General features: G+C 39.0%; 1 protein-coding gene across 3 annotated transcripts in view; it reads right to left on the bottom strand.

Moving 5' to 3' along the window:
* Positions 1-405: 405 nt before the first annotated feature.
* ADGRL4 (adhesion G protein-coupled receptor L4) overlaps positions 406-19,343 on the bottom strand; it is a 76,125-nt gene continuing 57,187 nt past the window's right edge. For 2 of the 3 annotated variants that reach the window (XM_075039154.1, XM_075039157.1), the window contains 3 exons: positions 4,158-4,249; positions 2,410-2,578; positions 406-1,885 (listed from right to left, as the gene is read on the bottom strand). In XM_075039154.1, the coding sequence (XP_074895255.1) occupies positions 1,823-1,885; positions 2,410-2,578; positions 4,158-4,249 (324 nt within the window). In that variant the 3' untranslated portion in view covers positions 406-1,822. Of the gene's footprint in view, positions 1,886-2,409; positions 2,579-4,157; positions 4,250-8,139; positions 8,766-19,343 lie in introns of those variants that run through there. The other variant, XM_075039155.1, reaches the window with a different exon arrangement.

Here is a 19,343-nt window from a genome sequence, read left to right as displayed (position 1 = left end):
GGAGATTAAAAATGATGTATTAGTAGATATCCTTCTAAAAATACTCTTTTAAGTAATATGTATCTGCATCTTCCCAAGCCTGGAAGAACCTATACAACAGCAAAGGAAATACAGCAAATAATTCAGGGCAAATAGTATATAACTATGAGAACTTTTACCACTGTATTTATTTAAATGAAAGGAAATGTCAAAATGTGAAAGCTAGGCACTTCAGCTTATTCACATATTTTACATTCAAAGGACCAACAGATTATTATTTTATTTTTTTTTCCCCCAGAAAAAAAGACTCCTGTTCTGGTTTCCAAAATTTTTACAGAGACATGGAATATACCTAATGAAGCACGCCACTGCAATGCATACAATGAAAGCCTTGTGTATATGGGAAAAAGATAAAAACCAAACAAATTTGACCACTACCAAAAGAAGTTTTCCTTTAATATAAATAAAATTCAGAGTAGTGCTTTATTTTAACAGACCACACAACAGTGGGATTTATTAACAACCACATATTTACAGTGCCTCACTGGTAAAAATACCGGGCTTCATCTGAGATCCTAGACACTTCCTGAGAAGGCAATGTGGGCTGAGGATTGGTCAGCACTTCACATAAGCTAGGTGCTAAAAGGGTGAAATAAAAGCATGCTTTTAAAATAAGATGGCAAAGGTGGAACTGCTGATGCATCGTGTTTATGCCCCGATCTGGCAAAACTTGCACCTCAAGTACTCTCTTTGATTTCAGTAGATCTATGTATGCTCCTAAGTTTAAATGCAGGATAAGTGTTTCAAAACCAGGAGCCTCAGAGGAAGACAACTGCTTGACTCAAAGATACTATGAGTAGAGAAAACTGCTGTAATTACAATTTTTATGTGGTATGGAGGCACACAACCTTGAATTTAAATCCATATTCTTCTGAATGGGTGATTTCTACCACTTTACTTTTAATCTGATCCTACAAGGTCTGGATTCCAAATATCTCTATCAAGTGACAAACTTGTGAAAGCATCTTCTTCCCACAGCCTCCAGAATCATAGTGCCAGTTTAGCAGATCTCAGTGTTTTTGGCAATTAAATAAAATAAGAACCAGATCTTTGTCAAAGTATTCACAAAATAATCTTTCACTTATAAAATGGCTGTCCCACCATTCTTGTATCAGATCTGACCTCAGCTCTTTAGCTCTAAACAGTTCTTTAAAAGTTATAAAAATAAAGAATTGATTAATATACAAATATATATTTCAGAGTGATAAGAGAAAAATATTAAACAAATTCCTTTTTTAATCTACTTTAAATTAAAAGAAATGTTTTCAAAAGTCTGGGCTGAAGCAGATCTTTATCTATTGACTCTTTAATGGAACCCATTCCCTGCAGATGGCCACATACAACTTAATTTAAGAACTCATTACTACAAAAAGACAGCGAACATGTTTCCACTAGCAAAGCAATTCATTAAATCTAGCGTGCCAGTTGGTTTTTGGTATCTTGCTTTCAAGAACTGCAGTCATTTCTAATATTAGAAACAAAACCCAAGTCATGAAAAGTCTTGAGCTTCTTTAGAAATTTGCTTCTTTCCCTGGTCTTCATTAATATTTGTTTTGCAATAATCTGGTTTGTTTTGTGTACTGTTTGTATACAGCATAATATAAATGCTCTGTTTGAATGCACACGTATGTACAAAATGAGTCAGTAATTCAGTTAAGAGAGATGCCACCTCACTGGGTCATTTCATATTTCACAATACCATATTTTTCTGTAATATCCATAACAACATCATCTAGGTTGCTCCCTTCTTCCACTGAGATGTTCATGCATGTTTTCCTTCCATTTATCTCAAGCAGCCGAAACAGCAAGGAACATTTTTGAACAACCTATAATACTCTTCCTGAATCTGAAATAAAAATATTGAATTAAAATATGAAATAGATTTATTAATAGGTCTATATGTCTTTAAACTCATTTTGTACTGCTGCTGTCACCAGAAGTTTTAAGGTGGGGCTGCTTTTGACTTTAGGACAGAATACTGAAGAAAGTATCATGTCAGGCTAGTGTGAGTGAATCCTGCTGCTGACTGGGAAGACTGGAAGTGAATTTTGTTGCACACATTGCGTTATTTCGTCAGGTTAATGGCACTATAACCAGTTTTGAAAAAACATGTTTCCGTGTTTCATACATTGGTTTTAAAACGGGGACGAACTATTGTGAGAAGGTAAAAATTGGGCAGAGGTTCTGTCTCCGCTGAAGGCAATGGTAAAATTTCCCCTCTTCCCTCCTCTCCCCCATCAGTGGCACAAGGATTTCCTCCCTTGCTCTGACAAAACATTTGCACCACAACTCTGCTTCAGGGCTGGGGACCTGCCTGTGTAGGTACACGAGGCTGCCTGAGTCGCTTCCCACAAGGAATGGAACACTTACCTTCCTAGACAACACGCAAAGAAATATGAAGATGAACATCCCCTGGAATGCGTTGAAGATTGTAAAAAGATATGCAGTAACCACAGATCCCTGGACGACATGGAGGACCCCGAAGATCCAGGTAGCCCCAAGGAGGAACAGGAGAGCAAGAGCACCTCGGGCACAGGACCTAGACAGCAAGGACACATCAACAACGTGCGGGCACCTGCCATTTTCCTTCCTTCACCGCTTTGGATGGTGAACGCTGCCTGGGCAATTTTTTCCCAGCTGCAAAGCCCTGAGAAGTGCAAATGCATGGGCTGCTCTTTAGGGTGTGCTGTAGCACTGTGGCACGAATAAGCTCACCTAATCACTGCAGAAGAGCAAAGGAGTAAAACTGGAGGGCCTTGAAACACTGGCTTCTTTAATCTTCAGATATGTTTTCTCTGGTGTACTGCAGCACCATATGATTTGATTTAAATCCACTGTTAGTGTAATTCCCCAAGGAAAAACATATGTCTGTTATGAAGCATTCCCCCACTTTTCGTCCCCCCCCTTATCTTCCTTAAAAATAACCCAGAAAAATGTACAGTATGCTCTTAGGTCAGGACATGTGCGTGACATCAAAGGGTGCCCAGGCTGCCTCTCAGGTTCACTGCAGAAGACGGTGCCAGTTGTAAAACTAGACTTTCTTTCTTTCTTTCATTCTTTCTCTTTAAAAAACAAAAAAATTTTGGTTTTAGAACACAAATAGTCTTAAATAGTTCCTGGGTCAGCATATTGATGCTTTAAAATTATAGGAACTGATTGGCTATGATTTTTTTCTTCCAACATGCTGTAGAGCCCTGCTCACAGACTTGAGCAAATTACAGCATGTTGTCTTGGAAATGAAGCCACTGATTACTTTCTTATTCATTCTCAGCCCAGTCATTGCAGGACTTCCTTTGAACAACAGACATTTTTAGCAGCATTCCTCTGAAAATGAATAATTTTCAACTTCATTAAAACCAGCACACCACATGAAGCTATGAAGGGTGAAGAATAAGAGAAAGTAATCAATCAAACAATTGCTAAATCCTAACTATAAATCTAGTGCAATGCATTGAAACTGCAGGAGTGTTCCTAAGCAACACAAACAGTAAGTTGTTTTCAATGTTCCCTGTAGTACACTTCAGCTTTTCCTGCACAAACGGTTTTCAAGGTCCCTATAAATCAGTTTTAAAGAGAGTGAGTTGATGGAAAAATCATAGCAGCATGCAAAGTAAAAATCCTGGAGAGAATCCTCCACGTCCCCCCCCAACACCCCAGAAGCACAATGTCCTACTGTAGACTTTTTACAAATAACATGAATGGCTTGATTTTCTTATCACTGAATTACTTGTTACTTCAAGGCAAATATTTTGGTCCCAATTCAGGCATAAGTTTTGAAATCTGGTTTGGCTTGCATAGAGGCTGTGGAAAGTACTTAAGAAAAAAGGTCAATTACTTCTTTAACCTTGCCATCAGCCTTTACCCTCTGGTCATTATGGGCCACTTGTATTCCTCATACACCTCCCACACAACCCCCGTGTTACTCTACAAGGTATTGCTCAATGGGAATAAAGACTGCAAAATCTACCTCCAAATCTGTATGAGGGGATAACAGAAAAAAAAATTCTTTTTCTACAAATCTTCCAGAAGATTTAACTATTATTTTTGAATACTCACTTTCATTTCTGGCTGTATTTAAACTTACAGAAAGTAGAATTTGTATTAAATGGCAAACTTACCTTATATTTTCATAACAACTAACTTCTGGCTTTAACATTGCAGTGTGTCGAAATACTTTATAAATAATCACTCCGAAAGCCAACAAATTAACCTGAGGGGAGTGAAGAAAGGAACTTTTAGTTCAAACCAGGATGCTTTTGAATTTCAGTAACCGTTACACATTTAAATGAAACAAGTCAGATAAAGTTTCTGTGTATTTGAAACCTACAGAACCCAGTGCCGGGAGGGGAAAACCCCCACCCTTTTCTGATCCACTTCTATTAAAAAAATATGAGCTCTGTAATAAACATTGATCAAACAGGGCTGTAACTCTACCTTATCTCAACAGTATCACCACCAACAGTCTGCAAATGTTTATTGATTTTATTGGTAAATCTCTTTGATTTCCTGCTGAGATTTTATTTCTCTAAGTAGAGATGTTTAAGAAAAGAAGAGAAGAAGAAAAGAAAAAAGAAAACAAAAGACAAGACAAGAAAAGAAAAGAAAAGAAAAGAGAAGAAGAGAAAAGAAGAGAAAAGGGAAATGGAGAAAACCAAAAAAGCCCCCCCCCCCCCCCCGCCCCGGATTTCCTATTGTACTGTATTGTGTGGATCTTGACAAAATGTATGTCTTTTGTTGCTGAATAACATTAATAACATCATATGTTCTGAGGTCTTTGGGGTGTGAAAACTTTCAAGTGGCACAAAAAAACTTTGAGGTTTACACAAAGAATTTTTAAAAAACTAACTTTGGTTGAAAGGCTCCTTGCTAAGCATTCTCTCTTATATTTTATGTTTGTTTCATTGGTGAATAATTTCAGTATGTTTTTTTCTTGCCTTCTTTATAATGGCATCACTTTATTTGAGTTTGAAACAGAAAAGAGCAACTAAAAGAAGCAGTTTTGCAAATGATGCTCAATTATGGTTCTGAACCTCTGTTTGCTCGGCTAGGCTTCACTGATCTTTCATTTAAATTTATACTGCATTCCTTTAACAATGTGGATGAGTTTGCTTTCTCACTTTTAAAAAATTTCTTATTTTGCTTTGCAGCATTTAACATCAGAATCTATTAAAAATGTTAGTAAATGAACCAAATTTTAGCTGGATGTCATCCAGATACTCTTTGTAGATCCTTGGTTGGAATCCCTTGGTGGGTTCCTGTGGGCTTCCAGCTGTAGAATGAATAGAATTAATGTCTTCCCCAACTTGTTTCTCCAGAAAGGCTGTGTGGTTTTCCTCACTCCTTCTTTTTCTTTAAAAAAAAAAATCCTCCAAAATGAAAACAAAAGGCTGCTGTAGGAGCACAGCATCACTTTAAAAAGAATCACTTTCATTTGTTAACGCTTGTTATGTATGTCCTCAGAACATTTTTGTTGTGTCAAGGGGGGAGTATCTGATATTAAATGCAGGCTCTGCTTTAATTAGCTGCATGCTCATACTTTAATACAGCATAATGTATTTACAATTTGATAAGACAGGAGATAGAGCTGATTAGCAGTTTAGGGAATTAATCCTTCACTGAATACCTTGTATTTGCGCTGATCGTGAGAGCTATTCTGAAGCTCCTTATATTTAAAATTGTAATCTATAATACCTCCTAAACCAGCAATTTTTCAAAGTTAATTATAAGTCAGTCAGCAGTTGTGGGTAATTATATGCAGACTTACTTTTTATCTTATATTTGTTGGTGAATAATATATCAAATAACTTAGTGCACACACTGTAATCTGCATAACCCACGTAATATACTTATTAATCTGAAAAAAGTCGGGTGAAATGTGATCAAAGTACCACGAGCACGGAGAATACACACCGCTACTTCTTCAGAAACTGCTATCAAGATTGCAGCACAAACCACGCGACCAACCTTCCTCTCTGCCAGCCCATCACCAGGATCACTAAAGTCAATGAGAACCTGCGTTTTGCCATTCATAGGCTCTGCAAGGAGCTCTGTGGGCCAACCACCCCTGTCCTTCGGCCATGTAAACCAGCTGCAGAACTGAAGAGGTTTTGCTGAGCAAGGATGGGGCGGGCAACAGGCAGATGTGGGACCTCGCGGCACCAGACTCCATTTCTCTTTGTCCCAGCGGGGCTTCTTTACACAAATACTATTTACACTGTCTGTTGCACAGGATAATAGGATTTGGCCCTCTGCATTAAAGCAATAGCCATTAACTATGATCTTTTCATTCATCAATCCATTCTAATGGGAATAATCTGTACATATTGGGGGAATGGGAGAGGTTAACACTGGCTTCTCGGAGTCAGCTGCCAGAACACAATTATTGTACAATACGTCTCAGGTAGCCTCACAGGAGGTAGTGTTACAGGGTAATGAGGGTGAGCTTAACTTCTGAAATACCCGGTCATTTCCAAGATTTATGAAAGTCTTAAGTCAGTTTTTGCCCCATTTTGAAGCACTCCATTATTAAAAAATATCTATAGCAAAGTACATAGACTGCCTTTACACAATGTCCAGTGTCTCAAAACAGTAGCTTTTAGGCAACATTGCATTTTTTTTTTTTTTTTCTTTTCAGCCTAAGTTAGAGTCCTCTGGAACTGCATTTTGTCCTTTGGGGGACAAAATAGGTAACAACAAAATAGTTGTAACAGTCCTGTGACAGACACAGAAATGCAGCAAAACTTGAGGGAAAACAATAACATGAACTCAAGGGTAAATCTAGGAGAAAAAACTAGCCAATGTTAATAATGGTTCAAGTGTGGCTTTTGGAGGAAACTGGTAATCCAACAGGTATCCTAAACTGAACATATTCTGCTTCAACCTGATGGTCTGCATATTCTTTGCTATGAACATACCAGTAGCCTCAGCTATTTCTGGGAGATGTAAAGTAAAAAGTTCACATTGGACTGAGTAGGAATACTGAGAAGTTGGACTGAGTAGGACTAACGGGGAAATGGCCTTTAAATAACTGACATCCCCAAAGAGCCATAGGTATTTCAACAAATGAGATGGGAAGTCAAATCACCCAAAATGCCTGGTCAAAGATACAACCACTTAGGACATTTGAATTTGTATCCAAACCTGAGCTTCAAATGAGCAGAAACAGAGGCAGTAGGCTGTAAAAGTCATCCAAAATACAGAAAGGCAGAAGGAATCCTGGATCCCCAAATCTTCCAGCTGGGACAAACTGAGGAGCTTCCGCATGAGAGACACTGAAACAGCTGCTTCAGCTGCTACTTATAGCCAAACATTGTGTTTTATACTTACTTTGGTTGTAATCGCGTGTTTTCATTTTTGTAATTAAAGCACAAACTTCAGATCTTGTCGAATAAACCTTCGATGACGTTTATAATGAAGGCTGCCTTAAGGTGACAGGCAAGGTGAATGAGAATGACATGGCAAACATAAGGCACGCTGTCTCCAGAGAGAGAAGACGTGCAGGCAGCTGTGAAACCGAGCTCAGGACAGGCTTTGCGCCGGCCTGGGAAGGACCAGCCTGGGGACTGCTGCCGCCGCGTGCCAGCTGTGGGGAGAAGGTACCGGTATGATGAGGAGAAGGTACCGGTATGATGAGGAGAGCTGCTCTGCAGCTTTGGGCAGACCCAAAGTGTGAAACGCTGTGGCATGGCCACAGTTCTATCAAGTGAATAATGACGTTACAGTGTGACATGACAAGTTCTTGTGCCTTTGTTTTCAGTGTTATTACATGGCTGAGCGGTCAGAGAAACTGCTGCGTGTCCTGAGAGGGGATTCTCGGCAAGTCTAATAGGCTAAAGGGGAATTGCATTGATTCCAAGACCAGAACTGATTTTTTTTATTTTTTTATTTTTTATTTAACAAATGACCCCAAACTGCTGTTGGGCAAACAGTGCACTCAGTCCTTACTATTTCACAAAGGAAACCTCTGACTTTCTTCCTGCAAGCCTAATTCTGTGAGATGCTGAGCATCCTCAGCCCTCCCCCTCCCCGAGCTTTCACGGGAATCAGGTTTCACTCAGCAAGCTCAGGTACACTACAAGACTAATTTTAATAATTAAACTTTTCCTTTTTTTTTTTTTTTTAAGTGGTTAATCAAAGACAAGGGCTGATATAGGAACAGCCCCTGCTCATAGCATCTTCAGGGAATCATTTCTCCTTACAGATATTTGTAAAAGTATTTTTAGCTTTATTAAATTCTACAAACGTTGTGGTATATTTATGAACAAATGGTAGGAAACTTAAAATACATTTATGTGAAATAGATATTAAGTAAGGGCAATTATTAGGATCCCATAAAATCAGGATTCTGTAGATAAGGGCAACACATTTATGTATCTGTATAACCCAGGATAGTCTCCAAGGAGCCACAAATCTGGATGAGCTAGGTTTTATTGTACACCCATGACTTAGTTTAAAGGGAGGATGGTAAGTGTTTGATGCATCCCTCTTGGGGAGATGACCTGTGTGAAGGGTCACAAGGATTTAGGACTTTTGAGTGACTTCTGGCCCCATTAAACAGATGGCAGAACTCCTGTTAAATGGTAAAAATCCCATTGTCTCCAGCGTTGTCAAGGCTTTACCTCTACACATCATAGAGAGTGGCAGCCTCAAGGGATTCACAGGCAACAGTGGACACTGCTGTGGGTTTCACTCTGCAGATTAGCACTTGTATGTATCATGGACGCACACTGTGGAATAGAGCAGGATAGTGAAATTTTTCCTGCAGCTGTGTTTTGGGGATGTCCATGCTACAGTTGCCACGTTCACAACTGTGACGCTGCTGGGCAAGATACAGCAGGCACACAAGGAAGAGTTCAGAGCTGTCTGGAGCGGTACAAGTCCTAGGATCAGATCTGACCCACAGCTGCAGCAGCTGCCTGGATAATTTCCTCTTGTAAAGAAATTCACAGGAGAGAAAAAGCGATTGCAAATTCAGAGAGATTTCCTGGTGCTTTCCTAATCATTTTGTCAACAATAAGGAGGTTTTGCCAAAGGAATTGGCCTGGGGAGGTCTGTTCAATCAATCACATGTATTTTAGGATAGGATGGGAAAAACTGTGTGTGGTGTTAACCTACCTCCACCTAGAGCTAGGATGGCTTGGTAAATCTGTTTGCAGATTTGCATCCCTCCCTCCGTCTCAATGCTACTACGGCTAACTGGCATAGGCTTCTGTAATGAAGGAAACCTGCCCAACAGTGGGCATGGGTAGACCAAGATACTGCTGCTTTGTCTTCTACTCCTAGCAGCTCTGGGACCCCCACAGCAGAATTTCACCCATCCGCAGTTTGTAGAAGAAAATAATAGAGTTGTATGCTTATCAAGACATAGTAATATTTACTTAGTTCTTTTTCCTAAGATGAAGATCCAGAAGAGCACTGAGAAACAATCTCATCTATTGTCTAAGCAAATTACAAACTTCTCTGTTGATTACTAACCATATTTTGCAAACTAAGTAATAATATAAAAATGAGCACGTAGGTCCTAAGATGCTACACGTTCCAAGCTGTTGGAGTTCTGCTAATAGCATATTGCTTAGCAACTGCTATATTTAAAATAGGTCCTTAATTCCACTGTTAAATGTACGTATTTTACATACTGGAAGAGTAACATAACGTTCTATCCTCAAGTAAATATGATGTTAGTGCTTCACACTGCATGAAACCCTCTCTGTGTAGGTACAGAATGATAGCTATTTTTAGTTGAGCACTGAATGGTATGAAATACACACAATTTAATAAAGCATGCAAAACATCTGCCTGCAAACAAAAATATTTGCACTCATGTTGAAGAGTTGTAGTTTCTTTCATAATTAATTACAATTAAATTGTAAGATACTGAGTGAAGTGATATATCATCATTTTGCCCCATCAAGGTAGCTGACAGCTGTCAAATTTGGCAACTAAATCTTTTTTTCCTTCCTCCCCTCCTCCCTTTTTTTAAGAAGGCAAAAGAGCACTTGAAAGCTCAGAGGGAAATGGCCCATCTTTCATGGCGGCAGCTCAGTTAGCACCTGGACATCTGCTAAAATGAAACAGATCAGGATGAGAGGCATTCAAGAAAATTTTGTCCGACATTTTTGTGTTGAAAAATGTCAGTTCATTAGCACTAAAAGACATTTACTGGTTTAGACTATACTTTCACCAGGAAAGGCTTCCTGAATAGGATAGCTTTTCTGATTAAAACCAGAAAGGACACTCCTGAACAATGAAAATCCCTGTGGACAGGGCATTTATCCAGAATGTTGGAGACAGGGGCACAATTTTCTCTTGTACTTAATATTCAGACTAGGCTATGACCCTTAGTTTCTCCAGCCCCTGTAGCAGCTATTCGCTGCTATTGCTCTGTCAGCCTTGCTGGATCTATTCTGTGCCATATAAATAATTAAATATTCACTGGAGCAGGGAGACCTGGATCTCCCTCACTCCACAGTTCCTCATCCAGGCCTATCTAAAGACAGTTGTTTTATTAACAGTGGAGTAATTGTTTAATATGAGACTGAGTTTTTGAGGCTATTTCCAATACACATGTATTTACAGAATGAAAAAGGAATTGGTAATTTCATATGAGATATCCTTGTGTAAAAGATACACTCCAGCCTTTCAAAACTTATTAAAACACTTTAAATACCAGCCTTTTAAGGCTCTCTAGTGTTACAAAGAGGAGAAGGTATAAGAAAGAGGCAGCTAATTCTAAAGATTCAGACATACTAGTTCTGATTCAGTCTGAGCACTTTACATTCAAACTTCAAAAACGAAACCCCCAAATCATTCCCTTTTCCTTTCTTAGTCTCTGTCTCAATAATTGATGAAACCATCTATATGCTGATGTCAGATCTCACAAAAAAGAATGAGAAAATTTCTCCTGCTGCTCTCTTAGGCATATACTTGAATTTTTTACATATATCATATTGAATTTGGCTCTTTCAAAAAATGTCTGAAGTTCAGAGCAGCTGTATCTGTATCATTCTTTACAATGACCCTCATTATGAGTGTTTGAATTAATGAGCTTGTGATGGTCTGAATTCTGCCACAGAGAGCAATACATTTCTGTCTTTCTGGCTGTATAGCTAATGGCTGGGTAAAATGACAACATTCAGTGGGTCATCGTTACTTCAGTCAGGGGAGAACGGAATTAAGCTATTAACAATACAACAGTTTAAGCTTCAAAATGAAAACGTATGCCATATTAATTGCATAAAATTGGACACAAGCTGGCAGTCAAACAGTCTGGGTTTTGCTCCTGACTGATTTATCTCATTATCATGTCCCCAGTGAATATACCTTCTTGAATGCTTTAGGTATACAACAGCAGTCTTATCTGGGAATAGAAAATGTAGCAAAAACATTAACAAACCCCTTTAGTCTATGTTTTGGGGAAATATTTTCAATCATGCAGCAGTAGAATTTTATGATTCTAAGATTTTAATAATTTTACTTGTTTTAAAAATTAAAACATAGCTAAATGAGTTTATTTCGAACGCTGTATCAGGAAATACATAATTTTTACATAGGATTGCTCTTTATATATGAATACTTCAAAGTTGTTCTTTTACATACCTCAGGCTGTAGAATTAGACTCAATTAAATGTTTCCTTTATATTTCTAGAACACTTATAGCAAGCTGTAAATAAATATATAAATAAATAAATGGGGTTTCTATATTTTTCATCAGAGTAAACAGCTTCTCAGACTTCTGGATTCAATGTTGTTCCTTATTGGACTGCAAAGCTAAACACATACTGACCTAAATATTTTTCTTTAACCTCAGTTCTGCAGCCAAGGGCAGGAGGCATGAACCAATAGATCTGTATCTGACCTCAGCCATAAACGTTAGCCCAACTAGATCGAGTGGTAGGACTGGGGTCTGTCCTGCTTGCAGTGTAATTAGTGACTAGATTTACTCCTCTCCTTTTCCAAGAAGCTTCTGAGAAGGTGCATTTACTTGGGAGTTGGTAATGACATAAATCAGGCTGTTTAATGAACTGATTCTGGGTGCATCAAAGACTTCAGACCACCTGTTACACCCCTCCCATGGTTTCTTTGCATAAATGCAAACCTGCATTAGGCTGCATCTGGAGCCTTATGCAGGAGCCCTGCAGGAGTATTTTTACCTGGCAAAGAGGAGTGAAATAGTTGTATATTATCTTTTAGCACAGCTAGCTTCAGTGAATGGATGAGCTACCAGGAGGGAGGCAGCATCAGGAGCACGACTGAGATGTTGAGTCTGACAACAGGCTATATTTGCCATTTTGGAGATGTCAGTAGTTGGCAGAAAGCTGTCCATGCCTTCTACAGCTTGCCAAATCCTCTGAAGAATTTGGCCCTTTGCTTTTTAGAAATATTCACAATTCTGCTGTGGATGTGTTCACAGAATCCCATGGTGTGGTTTACAATCTTACCCAAAGCCACAAAAAGCCCTTTCAATGACCAAGTGACATTTCTGAACAGAGTATTCACATGCAATTACTACTGTGAATTTAAATTTGCTTCTCTGAATGCCTGCGAGTGATGAATCAAAGGGGCAGTAGAATAGTGGAAGAAAATATGATTTGGTGAGAAAATATGTAGCGTGGATGTAGTCATCACGTAATTACTAAGAAAGTCCAAAAGACATCATCAGTCTATGTCAAACATCTAAAGCCAACCTACGGTGTCTTTCAATGAACAAATTAGGGTAAGCATATGTGTTTATAGTAATTGTGCTTATAGCAAGGCAATGTAAAGAATCACAAAGAGAATATTAAGCAACTGGGAAAAAAAAAAAAAAAGACCAATTCAGACAGTGTGGCTTTCCTGGAAAAAAAAAAAAAAAAATCCACTGAGGCTTAATATACATGGATCCTTTAAAACAGTGGGCACAGTTTATCTCATTAGAAAAGAAGGATGCTTGGGACACTTGGGACGTTAACCTGCACCAAGCTGTGGGACATCTCAGGAATTCTGCACAGCCAGCTGGCAACTGCGGGTGCTCTTCTGCTCCCCTTTGGCACCCACCTGTACTCCCTCACCTGCTGTTTCTGCTTGCTTCAGTATTGATGGGAGCAGACACGCTTGACTCTTCAAGTCTAAGGTCCTTCAGTGAATGTGAGGGGGAACTTCTTCACATGCTTTTTCTTGTAACACTACTAGCTAAGTTGATTAAAAAAACCCCCAAAACCAAACCAAACAACTTTTATATGGAACATCCTTCAAGGACCTTAGAGCCTTCTGTGTTGAATTTGTTCCTATGTAACAACATAAAAGCAACTAATTTTCATATTGTAGACTAATGGCCACAACCTCTTTTTCCAAGTCTTTCCAGGGACTTTAGAACAGAGGATTTAATGACAGAGGGAAGGAAGGAAAAACCTTAATTTCACATGAAAGCCCTGGTCTTCCTGAGAAACTGCCCCCATTGTGTACGGCAGTATGGAAGCTGTGGCTTGGAGATTAAAGCTGGGCCTGTCCACTGAACAGGGCAAGTACTTTCCGACTCAGTGATTATTTAGCACAGCAAGTATTGATTGTTGTTGCCGAACAACATTGAGGTTTGAACTAATCTGTTTCAACCAAAGTTGCATACTCGGTCTTTAATGTCACTATATAATTAATTATCTCCACTTTATCCACAATGGCATAAGAAATGCAATGGACACACCTTTAACTGAAGTCACAGAGGGGCTAATGAAAAGGGGACTATATTCTTTTATAAAGAATAATAAAGCCATTGCTAGTCCCTGTAGGAAATTTATTTCCACTAAAAAGGCAGACTGAGGAACATGAGTAGATAAAAAAATGTTTAAAACAGCTATTTTCTGAAAAATGAACAGTAAATGATACAGAGTATACTTTTCTCATCTATAAAAAGTATAACTAGCCATTTATCACAAATAACCCTTTGGACAAAAAAACCCACAGAATTTCCAAAGCACAAATATTCACTAAAAAAATGTGAGATGGTGGTATGGTTTGTTGTGATGGAGGTCAGAAGTCAGACAACTTTTTCGATAGTAATCCTTAGAATATCAAGAAATATCAAGAGTAATGAACATGAGCTGCTTCACTGAAGGAGTAATAATGTGAAGAAGCCTGAAGAGGCAGTGTACTTGATTACACCAGTGTTGTGTGATTGACCTCAGAGGGGATGTTGTGTTTTTTTTTCTTTTTCTTTTTTTTTTTTTGAGTGGGAGCAATGGACTGTCAGATCATGGTCAATATTGAAGTCTGGGAAAATGTAAAATTTTAAACTCTGAATATTTACTTTTCTACAAGAAAGATGTTCCGTTTGAATGGCCTAGATTAAGTACATGAGATTTGTGAGTGTATGAGAAAACAGCAGAGTAATGGATTTGCCAGGAAATTCTTCTGCATTGATTGCAGCAGTATTACTAATCCTGAATCAACCTAAATGTACAGAACTGAGCAAGTATTAGAGCTGTCCAATAAGATCTGATGAATGCACTATTCCATTAATTTTACCTTTTTTGTTGAATAAATTATTTGACAAATAATGGTAAAATTCATCAAATAAATTATCTGATGAATATATTTTTTAAGTAATCGACTAGCTCTAATGAATATGCAGGCAGTTCCTTAATGAAAAGCATTACTCTACTGTTAGCCTGCTTTCATCACTCATATGTCACTTTTTTTGTATTTTGCAACTGCAATCTGTATATTTTATTCATTTACCCATTCATTTATACAGGGGAAGTTCAAAACAGTATGGTTAATCAATCACTGCAATTCTTAGAATATATTTGCTTTACAGTTGATTATTCATTACATTTATTACATACAGGAATGCTTAATAAAAAGAACTTGGCTTTTCTGAGGACACCTCTCCCAAGAACTATTCTTGGCTTATATGTTCCAAGTCAAGTTTACAAGGATGCTCTGAAAATTGCAGGGTCCATTTATAAGCCATTTTTGTAGTTGCAAACACTACAATTACCAATTGTTTCAAGAAACTGGAGCTTGAAGCCAAGCCAGACACCTTCAAGGTCCCTGAAAGCACACATTAGAGGAGTAAACCACGGAAGAGCGTACAGGAGCCACCTTCTCACTGAACACTGCTAGGATGTTTGGATAAAAGCCACGGAGAGAATTATTTGGATGATATTCAATTTTGGAAATGTTCCAACCTCAAAGAGCAAGTCTGTATTTTGTTATTACAGAGGTGATCTCAGCAAATGATACTGAGAGATTTATACTGTTAAACAGCACATTGCACCTCTTAATGTTACACGTCACACTTCTGAGTGCTGGTTCCTCACAGAGGTGTGCCAATTCATTGCGGTACTGACAGTGGGTACAATAGTCAAGCCTGCATGACTCTGTCAATACTGCAAAGGTGCAAACCATGTTATCGTGGGTGACTCTGAACTTGCTGCATGAAGCTCAACCGAACAGATTTAATGGGAGAAGGTTGTGGGAGAGAGGTATATTAGAAGGGTTTCCTATAGCTGCACTTGGAGTAGCAGCGATTCTCTTCCAAGTTTTCCTTTTAATGGCTTGTAGACTTTCATAAGTACAGTGTTAATAGTCTTTGCCCAGCCCTTCCAAACGACGTCATTTCTACTGCCAGTTGGACAGCTAATATATATATAGCTGTCCCTCACAATAGGTACAAGTGGAGGCACTTATCCTGTGTCCACAGAGTTTAAAAGATGAAGTTTCCAAAAACGTCAGTGATACAGAATAAAGCCCTTACACAGGTCTGCTCCCACTCAACACAGCGCGAGCTGTGAAGCCAGAGGTGGGAAAAGCCGTGTAGAAGTCCTCCACAAAGGGAAGGAGTTTGTTATTGGCTGACATTACATGCTCATCAAAACCGCAGCCACATTACCCTCCAGACAAACGGTTATTTCCATTCTACACACTTCTTATTACAGGGAGATTATTATTGTAAGAGTGTATTACAAAAGAAAAGAAAATGTTCTAGGGATTTTTTTTTTTCATACCTTTTATCTCTGGAGCTTATATTTGTATTTGCCTCAATCAGGCATCGGTTGTGGTGTGTGTGAATGTTTGTCCCTTAAAGCTTGTGATAAACTCACTTTTCTATTAAAAAGTTTAAATACTTGTTATAAAAAATTTCTCCATACTTGTATGCTTTGATCTAATCTACTGCATAGTTTTAGCTAAAATGGTTGTGGTTCTAAAGATTACAAGTATTAGGAGGAAGAAATAAGTTGTAGAAATTATCTTCAGCTTGCAGCTTGCTTTACAAAGGTTTAAAATGCCCTTTCTTTGCTAACTCCATCTAAAGAGCTTCTGACCCACTCCTTTTCATGTACAGTCGCCAATCTAATAATAATAATAATAATAATAATAATTTTTAGATGGGATCAATAAGGCCATTGCTTTGCACCTAGGAATTCTAATAGAACCTTAGTATTAATAAGCAAACGTCTTCAGAAGTAGTTTTTCTGCTTAGGCAATCAGAGGAGAACTTAGTTTGTACTCCTGATAAACACTTGAGCTCCCTATGCTTCACTATTACTGCAGATTTAAAGCCCAAGGATGTGTTTGGAACAACATTCCCTGAGACAGAGAATCCAATGGTACAGAACCAGTTCTGTTTGTCATTTACATGCTGTCTCAAAGGCATATTACAGGTTAATCCAAACCACAAATATCCTGGGTCCCCATTCACAGAAACTGAAGGCATCATTTGCGTACATGGGCATTTGTGCTGACAATGAGTTTAATGTTTTTGTGCAAGAATCAGATTTGTAGTGAGCAGATCTCAAGAGATTTGGTATCCAAACTCTCCAGGCTATCTTGGAAAGCCTGCAAATTCAATGCTATTAGTGGATGAAGCCCAGGATTAAAGGTAAGCCTGAAGCTGCCAGATTTTGCAGCTTTCTATATGAAGGTTGTGGTGCCCTATCTGGTTATCCCAGAACAAAAATTATATTTCCTTTTCAGAGTCATTAATTAGTAATTTTTTTCTCCCCCCCCCCTTTAATTAGCTGTGGGCAGAATGGAAATCTTGGAAAGAGATCAGCTCCTGTAATTAAAATGACTTCCTGAGTGGCACTACTTTGGAAAGGGTTTAATCTTTGTTATAGTGGTGCCCGTGCAGTATGCTCAACAGGGAGACTGGACAATGGAAACAGAATTACCGCCACCAGCATGCCTTGCACAGAGCAGACATCCAACATCAACTTCACCTTCTAGAGTCAGTGCCTATTTTCATAAGGTTTTCCATATTTTCCTTAGACATTAACCTGGATAGAGTGTGAGCAAATTACCTAGTTCCTGCACTCTTTGAAAACACCCCTCCTGCAGTTCAGGCTTCAGTTTGGTATCACCCCATGAAAACAAGCTGTCCAAACGTTCAAAAAAAATCACACAGCAGATGAAGCAGCTTGCTGAAAATGGGTTGCCTTTCCTCCCAGGTCTAGTAGTGCATGATTATGAACAGACAATAATAGAGGTATGCAAATACTGTGAGAACAAGTCATCACAAAATACTTCGATAACACACAAAAAATAGCAAAACAACCACAGGGCTATTTGCTGTCCAGCTACAGCTCCTTTGTGTGACTTCACTTAGGCAAAGGAGTGGGAGAAAAAAAGAAACTGTCTGGCTGCTATCCTCATCTGTAGGAGGACTGCATTGGTGCATAAGGACTTCTATCACCTCCTCTTTTTCTTTTAATTTGCAGGGATTGCTGGAAGATCTGGAGTGCTCAAAGAATGGCTACGGGCCTGAGCCAGCTTGCAGGATTTGCCTCTGCGGCCAGCTAGACTGGTATCAAAGCCACTGCAGACCTGCTCTGCCTCTGTACTGTGTACCTAAGATCCCGCATCAGGCACAGCTCAGCTGGAGCTGAAAACAAGGTTACAGAAGCATACATTTAGGGCATTTTGTGTATTTTGAGAACGCGGTTTTCCTGTGCTAACAGTGCAGTGATACATCACTGCCCATAAATCTTCACCTGAAGGCAGATGAGGAACAGGAATGACAGCAACAACAAAAAAATCCCAACCCTGCTGCCTTCTTGCAAGAAGGAGATAAGGTCCGAAGAGGAAATAGGAAATTGCCAACCTAAACCTAAGAATTGTAAGAATGTCCTAGTAGGGGATGGCCTCTCCCCATAATTTTATTTTAGCGTAGTAACCTGTCGGCCGCGAGGGCCATCTGACCCCAGAAGCAACGAGCCGAGGGAGGTTATGGTGCCTTGCCTCCCTTGAAGTCTGCTGTCCTCACCAGGGGGTGAGACGGGGAGGTATCACCCTGCAGTTGCACCTGGCAGGTTGCTCCCCGCCTCTCCCCAGTCCGCAGTAGCAATTTGGGGTGGAATTTGACCGGAATTATACTTGATACTTTAATCAGCTTTGAAATGGCTAATGTATTGAATTAAAACTGGTTTACTATCATCCTGTGGGTGTTAGGCATTACCGCTTCTTCTTTTCTACAAATCCTCACATTTATCACCAAATAGCTTCAAAAGCAACAAAGGGTTCTAAGTGACTTGACCACCGATGTCACAAGGCCTCACCATTGTACCTCCTCCTCCTGTTAGCTCCAGCTATTGCCAGATCACTGTCAACCCAGTCATACCCCATAATGCTACATTACAGTTGGAATGGTTTGTTAAACTTTATAGCACTTAGAAAGGCTCCCGAGGCACCAAAAATGTCTTGATTCAGAATTGAACTTATAATACCTGCCAAATTTGCAGGTTTGAAACCACTTCCAATAAGAATTAAAAAGGCCCTCTTCACAGCTGAAATAGGGCTATCAATACTCGACTTGTCTGCCCATGTGAAATTGTGGGTTCTTTTCTCTGACGTCGCAATTTAGTTTAAAATGGCTTTGATGATGACAGGGTACACGCGAGTGATAAAACCATAAAGATGACAGTCTAATCTCACAAAGATGACCGATCACTGATAAGAGATTAAGTCACACAACATTTGAAAAACCAGATTATCTGTCTGCTAGGATAGTGTCTGTGTACACCTCCTGCTGAGCCATGCTGAGATGCCAACAACATACTTCTTAAAAAGCAGGAATGCTTCACAGAATTTCTCAAACCATTGGGATAAAAGAAAGAAAGTAAGAAAAAAGGCTCTGATCTTATATTGAGCTTTTTTTGTCAAACATCCATTTTTCAGGCTAGTAAAGTATTTAGAAGTACAGCATATAAATAATTTAGAGACACTATAAAAAGATCTAAATTAGCCAATTCTGCCCTATAATTAGCACTCACAGCTATGCTGGCAATGGGTGGGTGATTATTAAACACCTTTTATTATCAGTTTTATGTACT

Source organism: Buteo buteo, chromosome 10 (genome assembly GCF_964188355.1).
Source record: "Buteo buteo chromosome 10, bButBut1.hap1.1, whole genome shotgun sequence".
NCBI classification, from domain to species: domain Eukaryota; kingdom Metazoa; phylum Chordata; class Aves; order Accipitriformes; family Accipitridae; genus Buteo; species Buteo buteo.
Note: the sequence above shows the minus strand (reverse complement) of the source record. Positions and strands in the feature narration are given on the sequence as shown.